At 37.4% G+C, this 19,735-nt stretch overlaps 1 protein-coding gene across 2 annotated transcripts in view; it reads right to left on the bottom strand.

Moving 5' to 3' along the window:
* LOC139127569 (uncharacterized) overlaps positions 1-19,735 on the bottom strand; it is a 99,025-nt gene that overhangs the window by 17,640 nt on the left and 61,650 nt on the right. For both annotated transcript variants that reach the window (XM_070693474.1, XM_070693475.1), the window contains 2 exons: positions 19,081-19,378; positions 18,532-18,688 (listed from right to left, as the gene is read on the bottom strand). In XM_070693474.1, coding sequence (XP_070549575.1) covers positions 18,532-18,688; positions 19,081-19,378 — 455 coding nt within the window. The remainder of the gene's footprint in view (positions 1-18,531; positions 18,689-19,080; positions 19,379-19,735) is intronic.

The following is a 19,735-nucleotide window of genomic DNA, read 5'->3' as shown; positions in this document are numbered from 1 at the left end:
AGACATAAAAGTATCACCAAAACTAAACAAATTGTCTTCGATTCAATTTGAGTGGAAGAAAACAACCGATACGTTGATTTTATGGTACATAAGTCAATGTATACGGCTGTCATGGAAAAAGTCATGGCGTAACCTGAAAATACGAGCGACAGGCGAGCAAATTTCGATCGATATTTTATTGAAATGAAATTGATACAATGTTCGCTGTCGTCACTAGCAACCAGCCCAAAGCGTTGTCCGGCGGGGGCGCTGTACCCCGCTGTACTGAACAATTTAGGGTCCTTTTTGCCCATAGTGATACCGGTACCTCGTACTCGAGGTGTTACGGGTGGGAGGCGCGTTTTTGTAACATCGATAGGAATTCCCTTCACCATTCGCAAAGGGAATAAAAACATTCGATACATGCTAACAGTAATCGATGTGCTCAGTAAATATGCATGGGCCAGGCCGATACAGTCAAAAACGGCTGATGATACTCTGAAGGCGCTACAAGACATAATTAAGAAATCCGGGAGGCAACCCGACAAACTTCAGACAGATGAGGGGCGGGAATTTACTAACAGAAAAATGCAGAAATGGTTGGAGGAGTCGGGAATTCACTGGTTTCACACCTACAGTGACAAAAAAGCTAGTGTCGTGGAACATTTTAATCGGTCTCTTAAAACGATGATGTGGAAATACTTCACATACAGACAGACACATGAATGGCTCCCCATTCTACCACAACTTCTCGAGAATTACAATAACACCGTACACACAAGTATCAAAATGAAACCCGTCGACGTAACAGAGGACAACGATTGGCAGGCATTTTATACACTTTACAGTCCTGAGTTGGCGGCTGGAGCTACCCCTGAATTCAAGCCAGGAGAACGGGTCCGAATTACAAAATACAAGACCACTTTCAGGAAAGGATATTTACCAAATTGGACAGAGGAGATTTTCATAGTTTCAAAAGTGGTGTACGCAGCTGGACTGGGAACGCCGCCAGTTTATAAGATAAAAGATCTGAATGGAGAGGAAATACTCGGCACTTTCTATTCCAATGAACTTCAGAGTGCCCTTTCGGAACGTGCTGGCACCGACGAGCTGTACAGAGTAGAACGAATTTTGAAGACGAAAAAAATTAGAGGAAAGAAATATTATCTGATAAAATGGAAAGGTTATCCAGAAAGTTTCAATAGTTGGGAGCCAGAGGAAAATGTTATTAGAACTTCGTAGCCCTACGGAACGGTTCCAAAGGAGTGTACTTATGTAGTTCCTGTGGCTGGTACTTGTCAAGTACTAACGTAAATAATTACGAAAGTTATTCAATAAGTACCATGGAGCAAGCCCGAATTTCTTGAAAGCCGAAAGCCAACCACCTGGCCAAGTATTTATCATGTATTGTCGTAAGTAATGTTCACTTATTGCATCTTTGCAGGCTGTATGTGGATGAGGTGGTACTCCAGATGTACATATTAAGTTTGCAAGATCTTCAAAGCGACTTCTCATATTGTTATGAGCTGTTCTTTCGAGTCCCCCTTTTTCAGCTTTATCTATAAGTTCTGGCTGAAGTATAATGTACACAACTGACATGAGCCATAGACAAGTAACTTCAAAGTCTTGTCTCCCTTCGGAACCGTAGGGCTCCTTCGGCATCATATCAAGTGCCTGTAAGTCAAACGGAGCATTGTAAGCATGCACAGATTCACAAGCATTAAGAAGTTTGTGTAGGTTCTTGAGTGAGACTCGAGGTTGTTCTAGTTGTTCTTGATTAGGTGGATAATAAGCTTTTTCAAGTTCCTCCTCGCCGAAACCCTCTATTAAAAATCCCTGGCTGCCGCTATCGCGTGAGCCCCATGCAATTCCAAAGTCAAAAGCTCGTGGAAAATCTACTGGCCCGACTGTCTCGGTATCAATTGTTGGATTAAGTATATTCTTGAGAACTTCAGGCGTAAGAGGTTGACTAATTAACAAACATGGAAGTCTGTAGTCGTTGCAAATTTCTAAGAAAGTCTGTTTGAACTGCTTATGAATGTTTTCTAATTCTTTTAAGGTAGCTATTTCATAGTCTTAGTCTTCATATGTCTGGCTCGAGTCAGAATATTCCGCCTGCAATAATCAAAAGGCATATCTTTGAATATGATAATGAAACTGTGTAAATCGTCAAATGCCTTTGAAACAATCTTTTTTTCTTCTGACGCCACAGAAACGCCTCGGATTCGAGAAAAAGTCAGATGTTGAATTATACTTGAGTCACAAATAATGTGGTCGGTGGCGCCCACCAAATTTACTGCATCGTAACTCTTACCACTTCCAGTTGGCCCATTTATGAATATGTATGACATTTTTGTGATCTATATCATAGAAAAAATTTTTTAAATTATTTTTCGTAAAGATATATTACGATAAGACAATGGCAATCCTTTCTATTTCAGATGCAATAAAAATACTTGAAAGTGGAGAAAACAATACCCAAATCAGTGACGGCAAACTCATATTTGGTGAATATGTAGATCCTATTATATATGTAGACAGCGAGCTAGAAATGGTTTTCCCCATCAGGCCTAAATATGGTTCAAAAGATCCTGCTACATGCGATGAAATGTGTGTCAGTTGGCAACAAAGTCTTAAAAAGTTTACCGATTTAATAGTATCCCTTACTTTAGGTGAAAGTTTTGATGCAAGCACTGCTAAAAGCTATGCTGCAAGCCCTGCCGCTCACTCCAAGAATCCTATCGGAACGGCTCCGCAGGTATTATTTTACAATCCATCTAAAGTGTATCAGAAGTGAGGGAGCGACAAACAGACAAAGTATTTTAAATTTTGGTTTAAAGAGGAGACGATTTTGCTACATGTATTGATATAGTTCAAGAAACCGACTGTGGTTTTAAAGCAGTGAGCCGAGTGCCAGCCAGAGAAAACCCTGCTCTTGTGCCTCGTAATATCCGAAAAGGTAGTAAGATAGAATTCTGGCATTTAAACCGCGCTTATTTAAGCGTAATCACTTTCTTTCACTATAGAGAGGTTATTTTGTGTCATGCCTTATAAACCAGAAATTCAAGACGTGGAAGAACTAGTCGACTTAGTAAGATTAGGTGAGATATATAAACAAATAAATGCTGACAAAAATATTATAGTGGATTTTGATGACCTATCATAGAATAATTATTTTTTCTTTTTTAAAAATTGTTAGGATAGTATATATTATAAAGATTATTATGGAAGAGAATATTGACGTTAGGCGCCGCTACGAAAAGCATTCGACGGGGCAGTTTTACGAAAAGAATTTCCTGAAGTCAAGCGAGTCGAGGATATCGAAACGATCGATATCGAAGGTATGACCAAAATAAGAAAGATGTACTCTGTTTATGAAGTAATTCTAGTAGAAGTTTTACTCGGGGCCGGCGCCCCTACGGGAACGGAACGAGTCCAACTTCCCGGATGGTTAAAAAATAAGCATTGTGTGAGCGATCTTATTCTTCCTTTCGGCAGCGAGAATTGTTTTCAGTATGCCGTCATTTCAAGTTTAAAGTTGGGCGACGAAGCGTTTTGCAAAAAGAAATGTGGTCAGGTAAGGAGGAACTGGAAGACGTATGACAAATTTATGGCCGATTACTCTTTTGATGGAATACCATTTCCTACGCCCGCCGATGAGACTGTATTCAAGCACTTCGAGCTGCAAAATCCAGAGGTTAGACTTCAAGTATTTCAGATCTACGAAAATGATCCCGATCCGTCCGGCATAACTGTGTTATATAGTGGCTATGGAGCTCGTTCCGAAGGCGATAGGGATCAAATAGCAAATATCTTACTGATAGTCGGCAAAGACGGCAGCCACTATGTACCAATTACTAAATTAAATCGCCTTCTTAATTCTAACAGTAATCGAAAGAATGAGCGCAGACGGAAGTGTATTTGTATGGTTTGTAAGCGGGGTTTTAAGTCAACAAAAGAATTAGAAATACATCAGGTGTACTGTGGGACAGACACTGCTCAGCCAGTTTTTCCTAAGGAAGTGTGTCAATTCGAAGGCCATCGGAAAAAGGTTCCCTGTCCCTACATCGTGTATGCAGATACTGAGGCAATTATTGAGCGGGGCACCGGCCGACACATTCCAATTTGTATTTCGTATGTTATGATTGAACGATGGCCAGGCCGTTCCGATAGGGGGCCGAAAGTTTTTAGTAAAAGAATATTCACAGGTACAGATTGTGTTACAGAATTTCTAAAGGATATGAAGAAAAGGGCTGAGAATTATTCGAAATCGTATTATTGGAAAATAAAACCGATGAAAGATAGATCTAATTACAACAATCCAGACTGTATTGCATGTGGAGATCAAGCCGGATACCGAATAGTGAAGGATAAAGATACTTTTTATTGTGAAAAGTGCCACCCATCAAGAACCATTCCTATATACTTTCACAACCTCAAGGGATACGATGGTTCTTTTATTTTACAAAAAATACATGAAATCAGGGATGTTGACGAACCAGAGCCAAATATCATAGCTAAGACGGGCAATGGTGGAAATATGTGTCTTATGAAAACATTTATTTTTAGTGCCTCAATTGTTGTCGATGGGGAGAGGGAGAAAAAGAAATGTTTCTTTTCTATAAAGTTTATGGACAGTGCTCAGTTGATGTCTGGGTCGCTCGCGAAGTTGGCAAAGACTGTGCCAGAGGATGGATGGACGGCAGTACCACTTTTGTACCGGACATTCAGCGGGCGAAAGGTTTCTTCCCGTATGAATATTTAGATTCTCCCGAGCGATTGGAAGAAGTGGATCTCCCACCGAGACACAAATTTTATAGCGAATTAACGGAAGAGGGGATTTCTGAGTCTGATCACGAACATGCATTGCGAGTATGGGACGAAGTTGAATGTCGGACGATTCGTGATTATATGGAATTCTATTGCCAGACTGATGTTCTCCTTCTTGCGAATATATTCGAAAATTTCCGTGACACATGTTTAGAAGCATATAAGTTAGACCCAGCTCACTATATGTCAGCGCCCGGCTTGACATGGGATGCTATGTTACTTTACACAGGTAATAAATTTAAACTCATTCAAGATGCTGAGCAGATGAATTTCATTCAGAGGGGAATTCGAGGTGGTATCAGTCAGTGTAATATTCATTATTTACAGACAAATCATCCGGCTTATGCCACAGAAGAGCCTGGCGGAGCTGGCGGGAATTATGATCCGGAGAAACCGTTAACCGAAATAAAATATCTCGATGCTAACAATCTTTACGGATGGGCAATGAGTCAACCAATGCCAATGGGGGGACTTCATTGGATGACGATGGAAGAATTGTTAGAATGGTCTGCTCAGAATGGTGGAGCAGGCTTGGATTGGGGACCCCGCGCTAGACGCTAGATTTCCACCAAGTTTTCTAGAAGTAGACTTAGAATACCCTACCGAATTACATGAAGAACATTCTGATCTACCTCTCGCGCCCCATCACTACGAATTTCCGAGGCAGGGCAGTCGACTGATTACAAGTCTAATGGACAGAGAGAGATACGTCTTACATTATAAGTTGCTTGAATTCTATCTTCGGATGGGAATGCGACTGAAAAAGATTCATCGGGCGCTTGCCTTCGAAGAGGCACCGTGTCTCGCGGAATATATTGACTTTAACACTAAAATGAGGGCAAAGGGAAAGACAGATTTTGAAAAGAATTTCTATAAGCTGATGAATAATGCAATGTTCGGCAAGACAATAGAAGACGTTCGAAAGTACAGAGACTTTAAATTTGTTTCGGGCCGTAGTACCGAGAGTGGTCGTAAAAAGGTTCAGAAGTATAATCCAAAGATGAAACATATAACTAACGTAACTAGTAAAGAGTATGGCGATTCCTGCGACAGTGCCCTACTGGAACTGAAAAGGGATCAATATGAATATAAAAAGCCAGTTTTCATTGGCGCGGCAGTGCTTGAACTTTCTAAGCTGCTTATGTATGAGACGCATTACAATTACTTTCGAAAGCAGTTCCCTGGAATACGATTAGCCTACATAGATACTGATAGTTTTATTTACAGTGTACCTCTTCCTTCTCCTGATATAACTTTCAATGACATTGTTCGGAAAGATGTAGAACAGAATGGTGAGAAGTTGATATATGATACTAGTGGTATGAAAGACGGGATGGGAGTTCCAAAGATTAATAAAAAGGTGATAGGTAAATTTAAAGATGAGTTGAATGGTGAACCTATTCTTGATTTTGTCGGCATATGCTCGAAAGTGTATGCTTTTCGGACTCCAACTTCGGAGACGAAAAAAAAATAAAGGGATAAAAGATGTTTGTGTTAGAAAACATTTGAACTTTGAAGACTATAAGGATCTGTTTGAAACTGGGAAATTCCGAAGGAAGGAGACCGAGTCGGCACATTTTGTACAGTTTGTACGGAAATGCCCCGGAGAAATCCATAGTATAAAGCGTAGTAAAATCATGATGGCGCCAAATGATATCAAACGTGTACAGTTATACAATCCAGACACGGGCGAATGGCTGGCAGAAACATGGCCGATAGGACGGAGTTCCCCTTCGGAACCGTTCCGATAGGGCTAACGGAGTCAACTTTCATATCCATTTAATCTGTAATATCGCATGTATCTTTCTAGCGGTGGACTAAATCCTTCTTGTTTTTGTATTTCTAGTGCCTGATGAAATATGTTTTGAATAAGTTCTGAGGCCACAGTTTTCTTTGTTGCGCCTTTTTCTTGTATTTGTGTAAGCAGCTGTTTATATTGAACGTAATAATGTTTATATTTCTCTCGCCTTTTTGATACTCCTGTTTTTCCTTGTATTACATCAATAATAACACCTGGTATAGGAGTTAAAGCTAAAAGAACTGGAACTGTCGGAATTGCTGCTATGACAGCTGAACTTACAAGAATTCCCTTAGTCACATTAAGAGCCATATCAATTCGGCCCATTAATTTATAACTGCGACGATATGCAGCGCTAGTTCTTTCTATATAGTCAGCTAACTGTTCAACACTTTCAACAACTGAGATGTGCATTTTTTTTACTGTATATGTAAGGAATGATAAAAAATAATTGTAGTAATATAGAGAGACAATATGGCAACAGGAGAAGAAAATATAGAACTCCAGGATTTCGATGATGCAAATTTGAATGATGATGATGCTGATATTACTGAAACATCCTTTATAGACGATGATAATGCCCTTGCAGAAGCTGATCCTTTCCAGGCCAGCTCAAGCGATAGCCCGCAGGTGAGTCGTTTGACTGAACTTAGAGTAGATAAAAAATTAAGTATGGTTAATCAATTCTTAGACTATAATGAAATTACTGATCCGGATGCACTAAATGTATTGGCTACGGAATCTGAGATTAGGGATGGAAAGCTGTATTATAAAAACCTCAAGCTGTCTAAAGATAGAGGAGGTGGATTTTATAAGCTCACCACATTAATGAGAGTAAAAGGAGGACATGAATTTATGAGAGAAATATTCGGGGGTCGCTCTAGCGCAGAGCCTGAATATGTGAGACGTACATTGCATTCTGAAGATGTGAAAAACAATAAAATACCGGCTGAGAAGATGACACCAGACGACATGGGTATATACAAAGATGAACTGACATTCTTACGGCAAGATGCTAGCGGCAATGCACATAAAATACAAGCTTTTGAAAATAAAATCGAAAAATGGAATGATCTAAACCCTGAATATAGAGCTATTAATGATGAATTAAGGATTGCGAATATGCGTCTTGGCGAGCTTAACAATGAAAAAGTTAAAATAAGGCTAGAGAAAAGAGAAGTTGAAAAACAGTTAAAGGAAATTCCTGTAGAACACACCCAAGCAAAAGAAAAAGCCGAAAAACTACTAGCTGAACTCATAACAAGAGAAGCTAAAATTGTTGATCGAATTGAATATGAACATGGTAAGATCAGTGAGGCACGTGAAAGTCTGGCTACGACTAGGTCTCTTCGTGATGTAATTTCCGATCCAGAATTGTCACTCAGGCTGAAGCTGACAGAATTATTTAAACGAAATGGTATTACAATCGCTGCAATACTGACTGCCCTTGGAATGACAATATCAACAATTGCCCTAGCTGTGACTAAAGGAGGACGGGCAGCAGGAACTGGAGCAAACAATGGTTCAGGTCCGCCCAAAGTATACACAAAAGCGAAAGAAATTGTAAAGCAATTTGGTGAATGGTTAAAAACCTTGGCCGCAAAAAGTGCTGCTGCAATACCAGGTTTAATCGGTTCCTTGTTAGTTTTCTATTAAAAACAGCAGGATCAGTTGTCGGATTTGTTGGAGAACAGCTATGGATATTTTTGACAGGTTTAACATTAGTCATAATAAATAAAATTATGTATTAATATATGACCAAGCATGTTTGGTGAAAAGAATATTACAAAGTTTCTTTCTAAAAATAAAGACCTGTTTGGTTTCTCTGTTGAATTGGAATGGTGTAAACTCCGACGAGTAAATCGACATATCCTTCGAGCAAATCCAGGTGTCCGCCTCAAAGATGATAATCTATATCATAACATATTAGCTTTCGTGAAGGAATGTCAAAAGACTAACTTCTTTAAGCGACTAGAATTCATAAACGTATTCCAAGAGATTGATAATGATGACCAGGAGGTTACGTATATACAAGAATATTAGGTTCTGCGATTGATTCGCGACACAGGTAATCGATTTATCTTTCAGTCAGATGAAATATTTATGTGAAGATGTGATTTTTTCTTCTGAGTTACTATATACAATACATGAAGTGAAGATGTGATTTATTTTTGAATTTTTCTTCTGAGTTACTATATACATTACACAAAGTGAAAAGATGTGATTCATTTTCTTTTTAACTGTAATTTTTTTCTTCTTAGTTACTATATACATTACACGAAAATGGGATACGATAGATCATTATTACCGAATTTCAGCAACCGAATACCGCAGGGAACGAAGTCAGAAAGAACTCATCATGTGGTTGCTCATAATCCAAGTGAGGCAGATCCAGGCCAGACACTTATCATACGATGTCCGAAGTTAGAAAGCGGAGTAGTACTAGTTCCATATACCTTCGACCTGGTTTTTGATGAGTGTTAATGCAACTCCAAACATAGTGAAAAGGGACACAACACAGCCAGAAGATATTGATAAAATTCACATCTATACTTACATCCAGAAGACGAGAATCGCCTTTGGAACGGTCCCCTGTTGCCATCGGAGCGGAAGAGCAGAATTTTTTACTTACATCACAGTCAGAATCTATCTAACAAATGATCTCCCTTCCATCCAATAATAGAATGCCGTTCCGACAGTCACGTTCTGATAGTGGATTACCCAGTGAGTCATAGCTAGCGCATTGCGCAAGTCCCATTCGGAACGTGAGTGACCTATATCTGACTCAGTGGGGAATTCCCTCTTACACGCATGCACAATAGGCAAACGCGTAAGAGGGAAGGAAATTCCCCCTCCCTGTAGTTATTTTCGAATAAATAAAAAAATTATCTCAGTCATACACATTATATATACTACTGCAGCATTCATGTAGGAAGACCGCTTTGGTTGTTATCAACATTCCCCTGTAATTACCGTGATCACACTGAGAGCTGGGTACCTAATTTGCATGCAATATGAGGATTTTGCTTCAAACCAACACGCACACCCAGCGCTCACAAGTGACTGTTGGTCGGTTTTCTCCGTAGTGGGAAAATACAGATTTTCGTTAAAGCGCTCCATCGATTTTCAAGTTATCCGTTCTATGCATTCCTAACAAGTGTTATCATAGTCTGGAGGGAAAAAATTAACTTCTGTGGAGTAGTTTTGCGTGAATCCGCGATGTTATTTTGACCGCGGCCAGTGCAAGGTCCTGTTAAAAATTGCGTCGTTTTCGTTAACAAGTCTTTGACGATCCCAATTGGGTATTTTCTCCAAGACGAGACCTGTATTTCTTTGTGTAACCAATTATTTTTGGTGTCCAAGGTCTAGTTACTGAAAAATCGCCGTCGAAACTTTGCTCTAAATCTGACTTCACCACTCCCTATCATACTTAGATGGCCGCCAATTTACAAGCACGTACATACTGACTGTGGACGTACCACTTCAGTAACAGGGTACGTGGGTATCTGTACGTAATGTCCCTCCATGCACAGTATCACGCGTGTCTGTGCAGCATCTGTGGCTTCGCCGACACACGTGGACCGTGTAGTTATGTATATGGCAAAACAACGTCCGGGTTTACACGTCATTTTTAATCGACAATTAACCCTAACAATTTCAAAATAAATGTATACAGAATCTTTATACACGAGATAATTAACAGTAACTTTATGAAAGCATTAAACATCTTACACCAGGTATCAAATACGTGGAGATAGCGAACGCTGGGGTGAGGTCATCGCATAGTTACAAGTGCGTCGTTCGCGTTAACATGGTCCTGCACTCTTCCCATTCATATAGAACGCGGGAAAACCAATCATGGATATGTATACAGAGTTTGAATTGGGTTCACAGCCTTTTACCCTTGTTTCTTAGCCAATCCATCTACAGATGCGTATCCCCCTATGTTTACGACGTTGCTATGGACCAGGCAACAAAGCTACAGGGAAAATAAAATGTCCGTTTCGCTCACTTCATTGCTATAAAACTGCACAAACAAGTAGTCCAGTCAATTTAGGGTTTAACCTAGGACTAATTGCAACAGAAATTATTTCTTCACCATGACCTTTGGAAAGGTCTCACTAATGAGATACTAAAAGTATAGGAAAATCTAAGGGGTGCAAATTGGTTAAATTTGCATATATTCAAATTAGCTATATATTGCCTGTAAAATGACTGCTATACTCACATTTTGGGCATGTAAACTGAATTCAAGTGACTTTTTTCATTGCAACACAATTTAGTAAGGTTCAACAAATTATTTTCTAAATGTCCCTAACAATAAATATCATGCAAATTACCTAATTTGCATATATTCGCAGTTTTTCCATTAAATTTTCCATTAAAATTAATGTTTAGGCTCATATATAAACTAATTTTTTCTCTATGAAATTGTTAAGGTTTTGCAAGAATTATCAATTCCATACCAAAAAAATATGAGATTGACCTTATTTGCATGCTAATTATTTTAATACAAAATGCCTAATTTGCATAATTGAATACAATATGACTACAATAGCTTCCATTGACATTTTCTGGTCTTTCTAAAATGCAATGAATAAAGAAGAGTTTCAGAGCATTACTGTTTAAATAAAGGTAATCAGAATATTTTCTTTGGATATTCTTCTTTCTTTTAGGACGTTAAGGTTATTCATGAAAAATCATTGGACGTGTTCAATTTTTTTGACATCCATTGTCAATAGTTCAGTCATTTTCTCCTACAACATGTTCGATTGCAGTAAAATTTTTGATGGAATTTGTCATGCTTTTGGTCACTATTTTCAATGACGATGGAAATATTCAGTTACTAATAAATGGTTCGCCACACTTAAAAGTTGTGCCTGTGAATCATCTTTCTCATTATTGAATATTGATTAGTATAAATACGAACATCATTTGAATCACCATGATGGTGATGGTGATGACAATTGTTATGATGGTCATTATCATATCATAAATTTCTTCCTTTTTCTCCCTGTTCACATCTTCCTGTAGGTTTGTTCCTTTGTTTACAGCCTGAATCCTTTCGTTGACAACAGAAAGTCTAGATTTTGTTTTCTTCCGGGGTTATTGAGGCTACTGCAGTTCATTGTAGCACCCATAAAATGGGGGAAGGGCAACTCAATGAAAAGATGTGAAGCCAGGGATGATATAATTGTACAGTGTATCATATCAGATCTTAGATGTGCAAGTATCACTCATGGGGCTGTTTATGTAATGCACTTTCCATTTGCAGATTATTAGACTTTTGTATCATTACCAATAAGATCGATCATTGAAGGAATTGACAGTCTGGCCAATCTGAGGTGAGACTTCCAAAAGTTTGAAAATACAGGATGACCAATTATATGATATTTTGATGTAAAAAATTTGATATTTTAATTGATAAACTCGTAACGGCAGCTTCTGTGATGCAAATCCCTTCCATTTTGGTTTTCTTGTTTCACGGTTATAAAAATTACAATAAGCAGCTAGACCATGTAAAATTATGAAAGGTATCTAGATTTGCTTTTACAAGACTGATTTAGATTATCATGTTTCAGTTAACAGATTTTTTTTGGTTTTTCCTTTAATGCTTTGGCTGTTTACTGTAAGAACAGACGGGAAATCTCGCTCTATAGTCCATTATATGACTTTATACTGTTTTCAATTGTCGTCTTCAAGAATTTAAAATTTTGAGAAATGCAGTGTCTTTTGATTATCGTAATGTCTTTCAGTTGTTTAAGGAACAGCTTTGCTCATTACATATTTCATAATTGGCAGTATAGTATAATAATTGTACCTCTATATCATCATGATCATTATAATTGTATTTCTATATCATTATTATCCTAAATTTCTGTACGTGGCATTAACAGGCAAGTTGCACACAGTCAAACTAATATCTGATTTACCAGTGACCACATAACCTGGTCTTTAATTACATTTTCCCAACATTTAAAGTAATACCGGTAAGGGTGAACATAGAAGAAACATTAGAGCTGAAACACAAATTTTCTTCAGCCCCCCATAGTACAAAGCTTTTGCATTTGGACTAGCATTTTGGTATGTATTAAGATAATCAAAATCCGCCAGAAAGTTCCACATATCATTGAAACGAACTATACGAATCAATCATCGTTTAGTTTCACAGGGCTTTTCATTCTGTATGCCCTATTAGTATATAATCATTACAATGAGTTAAAATACACAGAAAATAGATAATTATGTCAATTTTTTGTAATGAGCAAAATGTTCATTCAAGTTGTAAAATGATCATCTTTCGACAGGAAGTACTTAAAGTAATTATAACTTAAATAAGTAGTGTCTCTTAATGTTACTTCTTATTTTACTGATAATATAATTAATTAAAATAAGTTGACGTCAATTTGAAAAATTAGAGCAAATTATTTTAATCATCATATAGAATTTATGCATACGAGGAATCGTTCAAAACTAGGTAAAAAATATTAAGCAATTTTAGTAAAAAATTCCAATCTCTCTTTACGATATTGTATAACATTTCAAGTTTCAAGTATTACATGTAGAAGAATGTAGGCATTTCCTATAAAATATTTTACAATTAGCCCTGTTGCACAATGTAGATTGTATTAAATTTTGAATATACCTTTCCTTGGACTTTTTAATGTTCCAATTAGAAAAAGGAAATGACATGGTTGATTTAATAGGCTAATGCAAATAAGAACTTTTTTATTGCTGTAAGATATATTTGAAAACATTGCCTAAACTAAAAACACATAAATGATCTTACATAGCCTCTTAAATCACTTTCGTAAATATATTATCAACAACAGATTTGTATAGCATCTATGACCCATTTACCATTTGGGTAAATTAGCTGTCTTATGCACAACTTCATTAAACTTGGGATATGTAATTTCCATGACCCTACTAAAATTTACAATAAAGAAATAGTTTTAATGATCTTGCTTGTTTTTTAACATTATATATAGTCATTTATAGGTCAAAGAAAGGGAAACGTAAAGTGGTAGAAGGGGCACATTGCAGTTATGTAATATGAGGAATCTTAAATGATATGATTCATTGCCTACACACAAAAAATACATTAAGTCATCCAATTGCTTGAATAAAATGTCATTTTGCTCAATATATTTTTAAGAAATCCATTAATAGCAACGATTTTGTTCTCATGACTGAGTGTAACATTTATTCAGATAATGCACTCTCTCACCTCTTTCTCTTAGAATTTACTAGTCATTTTGTTTGTCGTTCTGGGACACTCCTGAAATACACAGTGAAAACATACGGTTTACTACTTTTTGTGTAGATTAAATTTAATTTTTTAAGTGAAATCCAGTGAAAAGTGAAACACAGTTGCAGCCATACTTGATTTATGCAAATTAGAAATATTTCTCGGGCGATAAACATATTCAAAAATATTGCGTGGACAAAAATAAGATAAATGCATACATTACTCGAACATAATGTCGCGGTTTTTTTTTCAATTCAATATGCATATTTCTTTTATCAGTGAATGTATTGCACCCATTATCCGTTTATATCTATACAAATTAGGTAATGTTATACCTCTTAGATTGTATTGGACTTTTAGTATGTCATTCTAGGACCTCTCTAAAATACACAGAGAAAAAATAATTCTATTGCTGTCAGAAGTAGCTTAAAATAGTTATTAATTAGGGATATGCAAAGAAAAGCTAAGTGTTGTGGCGGCCATATTGGATTTTTGCAAATGAGGAATGTATTTCTATGGCGACAAAATATTTGCATCAACATTGCCTAAACCAAAAACAAGGCAAATAAGCCAAAAACCTGCATAAATCATGTTTAGCCAAATATTTAAGTAGAAAAATTCTTTCAGCACCAAGTTGTAACCATAATCTTTTTACATTTATGCAAATTAGGCATTGTTTACATTTCTAGATTTTACTAGGCTTTTAGTATACCTTTGTAGGACCTCTTTGAAATACATAGTGAATAAATTATTCTATAGCTGTCAGAAGTAGCTTAAAAATAGTTATTAATTAGAGAAAAACAAAGAAAAGTGAAGTGTTGTGGCGGCCATATTGGATTTATGCAAATGAGGAATATTTCTATGGCGACGAAATATTATATCAACATTGCCTAGACCAATAACAAGGCAAATAAGCCAAAAACCTGCATAACATATCATGTTTAGCCAATTATTTTTAGCAGAAATATTCTATCAGCACCAAGTTTGTAACCATAATCTTTTTACATCTATTCAAATTAGGCACTGTTTACAATTCTAGATTGTACTAGGCTCTCAGTATGTTATTCTAGGACTTCTCTACAATACAAATTGAAAACATTTTTCTATTGCTATCAGTAGTAGCTTAAAAATAGTTATTAATTAGAGAAAAACAAAGAAAAGTGAAGTGTTGTGGCGGCCATATTGGATTTATGCAAATGAGGAATATTTCTATGGCGACAAAATATTTCCATCAACATTGCCTAGACCGAAAACGAGGCAAATAAGCCAAAAAACCTGTATCAAAACCATGTTTAGCCACATATTCATCTATCAGCGACAATTTTATACCCATGAGCCCCCTTTACATTTATGCAAATTAGGCACTGTTGCACCCCTTAGATTTTATTATACTTTTAGTATGTTATTTCTAGGACCTTTCCAAAATGCATGGTGAAGAAATAATTTCTGTTGCAATTAGTCCTAGGTTGACCCCTTTTTTGGCTTAGATTGACTGGACTAAAGGAGCATGGTGGTTCATTACTCTTCAAAATGCTTATACATGATTTTTGTTTGTTTGAAAAGGAACGATTACAGATTAATAGAGCAAGAAATTTCAGGTGATCCTGATCCTATGGGCGGCAGGGCTGCCATGATGCTTCTCAAGGCTGCATCTCAAAGAGAGGCTGTCCCTCATTATAATACCATTTGCATGCCTTGAATTTATGCAAATCTGGTACCCAGCTCTCAGCATGTGATAACTGAAGTTAACGGTACGCACTCTATCTTTGTTTACTTAATCCAGTTGGAATTGCAACAACAGTATTCCCCCGAGATCTGATAAGTGACATGTCTGGAGTGGGGAAAAGTCACTACGGGAATGTCCATATGACATTTCTAATTTTAGTGGCTTTTTATTGCAACACGTGCTGATTTCTGCCCTTAACGAATAGTATCGCCCTATGCGTTGAAACGCCACTGCACTGAAAATCGGCTGAGGCAGAGTCCTGATCCTGCAAAATGCATCTAATCGACAGGCTGTTATCACTGTTATGCAAAAGTAGGCCCTTAGGCACATGTACGTTTGTGCACGGACGGTGGTTCCAGCCTGAAATTCGTTGAACAAGAAAGGAAAGTCTCTGGTTAGCTTCACAGTGGTTAACTGGAATGCATTTTTTTACGCATGGAGGTATAAAGAGAGAGTCGTCTTTTGCCCGTGATTAGGACACCAAGACTTGCCAAGACTGTATTGTGTTTCGAAATCAATGTTGACCTGGCCTGACACGAGTATGCCTATCGCTTTCATGGTAGGCCTGCCCGCAGCCTATGTGTTATGGTGGGACTGTGGTTTACTCGCACGCGTGCCAAATACAGCGTTTTGGTAACATTTTGATTGATACAAGTTGGCAGGATTGTGGACTTGCCTACAAAATAAACCTGTTTGCAACATTTTGATTGATACCTGTCGATAGGCTTACGTCCATACCAGTAACAGTTTGATAGTCACGATAGACCTAGATATTTGCAATATAGCAATCTTAACATTTTGGTACAAAATCAATGTACAGAATTTTGATTGATTAATTTTTAATGTTACAAATTTACGTGCAGTGTGATTTTGAAAAATACTGGCCCTCCCTCCCCATAATTTCTCTAGAGTCCCTTTCTGCATATGCACAGAATTCGCTGGTCATTCGCTGGTCCCAGTTCATGCATTTACAAGGCGGCGTTGAAGCCTGGATGTTGATCTATTCATGAAAATGAATCAATGAATCAAATTGGAGTGAAAATGCACCTACATCTTGCTCGCGGCACGTGGCACGTGAATAAGGCTTACCCTTATATTAAAATAAATGCTCCGTAAAAAGTATCAAAGATAATTAAGGGTTTTACACGATTGTGATTCAATGATTTTGTATTATGAAAAAAAATTGTTTTGACTCTACTAGTGAAAAAATTGCTTTGAAGCAACCTCTTAGGAAAAAGTTGCTACCAGGATGGATAAAAATTGTCACCATGCCCATTTCCTCCAGCCCACCGACATTAAATGGGTCATCCCTACAATCTATAGCACATTCAGCGTGAATACGCTAGGACAACAGTTCAGACATTATCATTGGCTCACGGAAAAATGGTTGACAACACAGATTTTTACAGTCTAATCTGCCTATGTAGTTTGCGAGATTGGCCGCAGATAGTCATTGATAAAGGGCACAGAGGTGAATTTATTCATACATTGACATACATATATTTGATGAAAGTGAGAGCTTGACAAGGGTTGGTGTCGTAAAAAACTGAAAAGAATGCCTATGGGTTGGCTCGAAGCGAGTCTATGGCGTTGACCCTCACTGGCTGGGGCGCGATCGATGTGCGGCCGCACAGCAATCGAGTTTCAAATCGTACATAGAATTTAGTTGTACGGAAAATCGAGAGAAATGTTGAGCCGTAAAATGGAATGGATTCATGAAAGACTCCGTATACAACAGCCGATAGAGGCCGCTGTAATAGTGAAAATTCCAATTTTCAAGAACATTTCATTTTCTATTTAGAACGGAATGTTGAGTTGAAAAATTGAAATTTAAATTGAATTCAGAACAGTAACTAAGAAAGCTGTAATTTTGGCATGGATTAGAAACAATAATCAGTATTCCTGATTCCATCGGTACAAAACGGTCTGGTCAGTTTCTTCGGCGGGGGGTGGGGGGGGTGGGGGTGGATTATCTTTAGCCCCCTATTCCAAATTTTGAAAACAGGGTGACCCCCCCGCGCGCGACAACGGTAAAACAAATGGTGGACATAAATTTCATATATATGTATATATATATATATATATATATATATATATATATATATATATATATATATATATATATATATATATATACAAAATGTATACAATGTGCCCTCCCGGTTATCACCATCATGGCTTTATGGCAACCTCTGAACTTGGGCACAGAGAGTATGGTATATATATATATATATATATACATATTTTACATATATTTATATTCTAAGCAGTCATTCTGTGTTTTAATGAAATTTTTGACATGTCAGTTGTAAGATAGGAATTTCAAAGTGTCAATCTTAAAGTTGGAATACAGTACATTTTGAATGAGCTGTGAACGTATTTCACACTTTCTGTTCACAACCAGATACCCAGACCTGTTGTGTATAAATTGATGTCAATCATTATTATCAAAGAAGAAAAAGCGGTAAATCTAAAACTTTAATGGGTGTTAAGACTCGCTAGCCATCACATTAAATCTCCTGAGAAGCCATAGAGAGGCATTTTACCAAATCTGATGTGTGCAGTGTCTGAGTCTGATGTGAGCAGTGTCTGAGAGGACCTTTTCTTTTAACACTGAAACCATAAAAGCAAAGCTAATAACGATAAAAACTGCCCTTTTTTAACTGTTATTTTGTTCATAAAAAGCATGGCCTTCTTTTCTGAAAAATTGACAGGAATGGCGATGAATTTGTGATATAACACACATTTTTGTCACCAAAACGATGCTGAATGTTATCATTTTATAAGGTATATTATATGGCATTTTCGGCCCTGATAAGGCTTTTGCGTACGGCATACGGGCGTCGCACGCTCGGACCCTTCCGCCGTACGACCTTAGTCCGCAAAATCCATGGAAGTATTGTATAGATTACTTTGAAATGAAAATAGAGAACTTCTACTACTTACCGTTGGTAAGTTAACCACGTCAAAGTCTTCGAATTGCTTTGTCTCTCCTGACCATGTGAAAATGTCTGTTAATTCCTTTGCTAAAGCGTTCATGATTTTTTTCTTTTCTTCAGAAATTTCACCTAATGGCTGCCAAGCATGATGTTTCCAATAAAATCTGACACAGGATAAAGATATGTACACAATGTTACGATATCAATTATTTAGCGAAAGACGCCTGGCATTTTTAACTTTAATTGCTTTCAAAAATGGCAGCCGTTAGACTGGTCGTTATTACAAATTTCTTGTTACTTTGGTCGGCTCAAAGTACAGTTTGATATACATTAGCATACTATAAGTTTGTTACATTTTACTACTCTGTCTGAGAGAAAGACTGGAAGGCAGAGAGAGCGAGAAAGGCAGGTATAACGGAGACAGACCGACATACAGCTACAGGGCCACAGACAGACTAATTTACAGTGACACAAAGACAGGCAGACAATTGATATAGGCAATAAAATACTGTGTGCCGATGACACAGGCAATGGACTTTGATAAAACAATGCCTACTTATCAATCCGTGCAAATGTACCATCTCTTAGCATTTTCCGCACAATGCCATAATCTGCGCCCTCAACGTCCAGTTTTAAAATCACATAGTCTTCTTTGTTGGTGTTTCGTTGAATCCACTCTGACAGGTCAACTGTAGGAATGACGTCATGTCTAGACAATGTCCCTCCACTGCCGTCTTGTTTATCAACGCCTTCTTTTCCACTCACTAATAGATTTCCACCTACCCACTCCATATCCCGTCCGACGTTTACTTTCCCTGGAAACCACACTCCCGCGTTATACGCAGTCATATTTCCTGTAATGAATTATATAATAAATATATTTAGATAAATATAACTGCAAGCAGCAATGTCGGGGCTCAAGCAATCTAAGTGTGTGAAAGAAATCTGACATTATTAGATAGAGCGTGCGACTTTAAAGGTCATCCTAATTCCTTTGACATTATAACAAAATAATTTGCTTCCATACTTACCCCTGGGTACCAAAACTCAGACCTCTAGCTCAATTTGCAAGTGCAGAATAAGATATATGAAAATTATTGAGGCATATGATGTGGCATCATAAGCTGTACTAACGAATCCATTATGAAGGGCATACCACTTGTGGTTACTGATTTACAATCTTATTTGTGAAATCAATGTCAAAGGTTACC

The sequence above is a fragment of the Ptychodera flava genome, unplaced genomic scaffold (assembly GCF_041260155.1).
Source record: "Ptychodera flava strain L36383 unplaced genomic scaffold, AS_Pfla_20210202 Scaffold_33__1_contigs__length_2856901_pilon, whole genome shotgun sequence".
In the NCBI taxonomy this organism is placed as follows: Eukaryota; Metazoa; Hemichordata; class Enteropneusta; family Ptychoderidae; genus Ptychodera; species Ptychodera flava.
The sequence above is the reverse complement of the archived record's forward strand: the minus strand, read 5'-3'. Positions and strand labels throughout refer to the sequence as shown.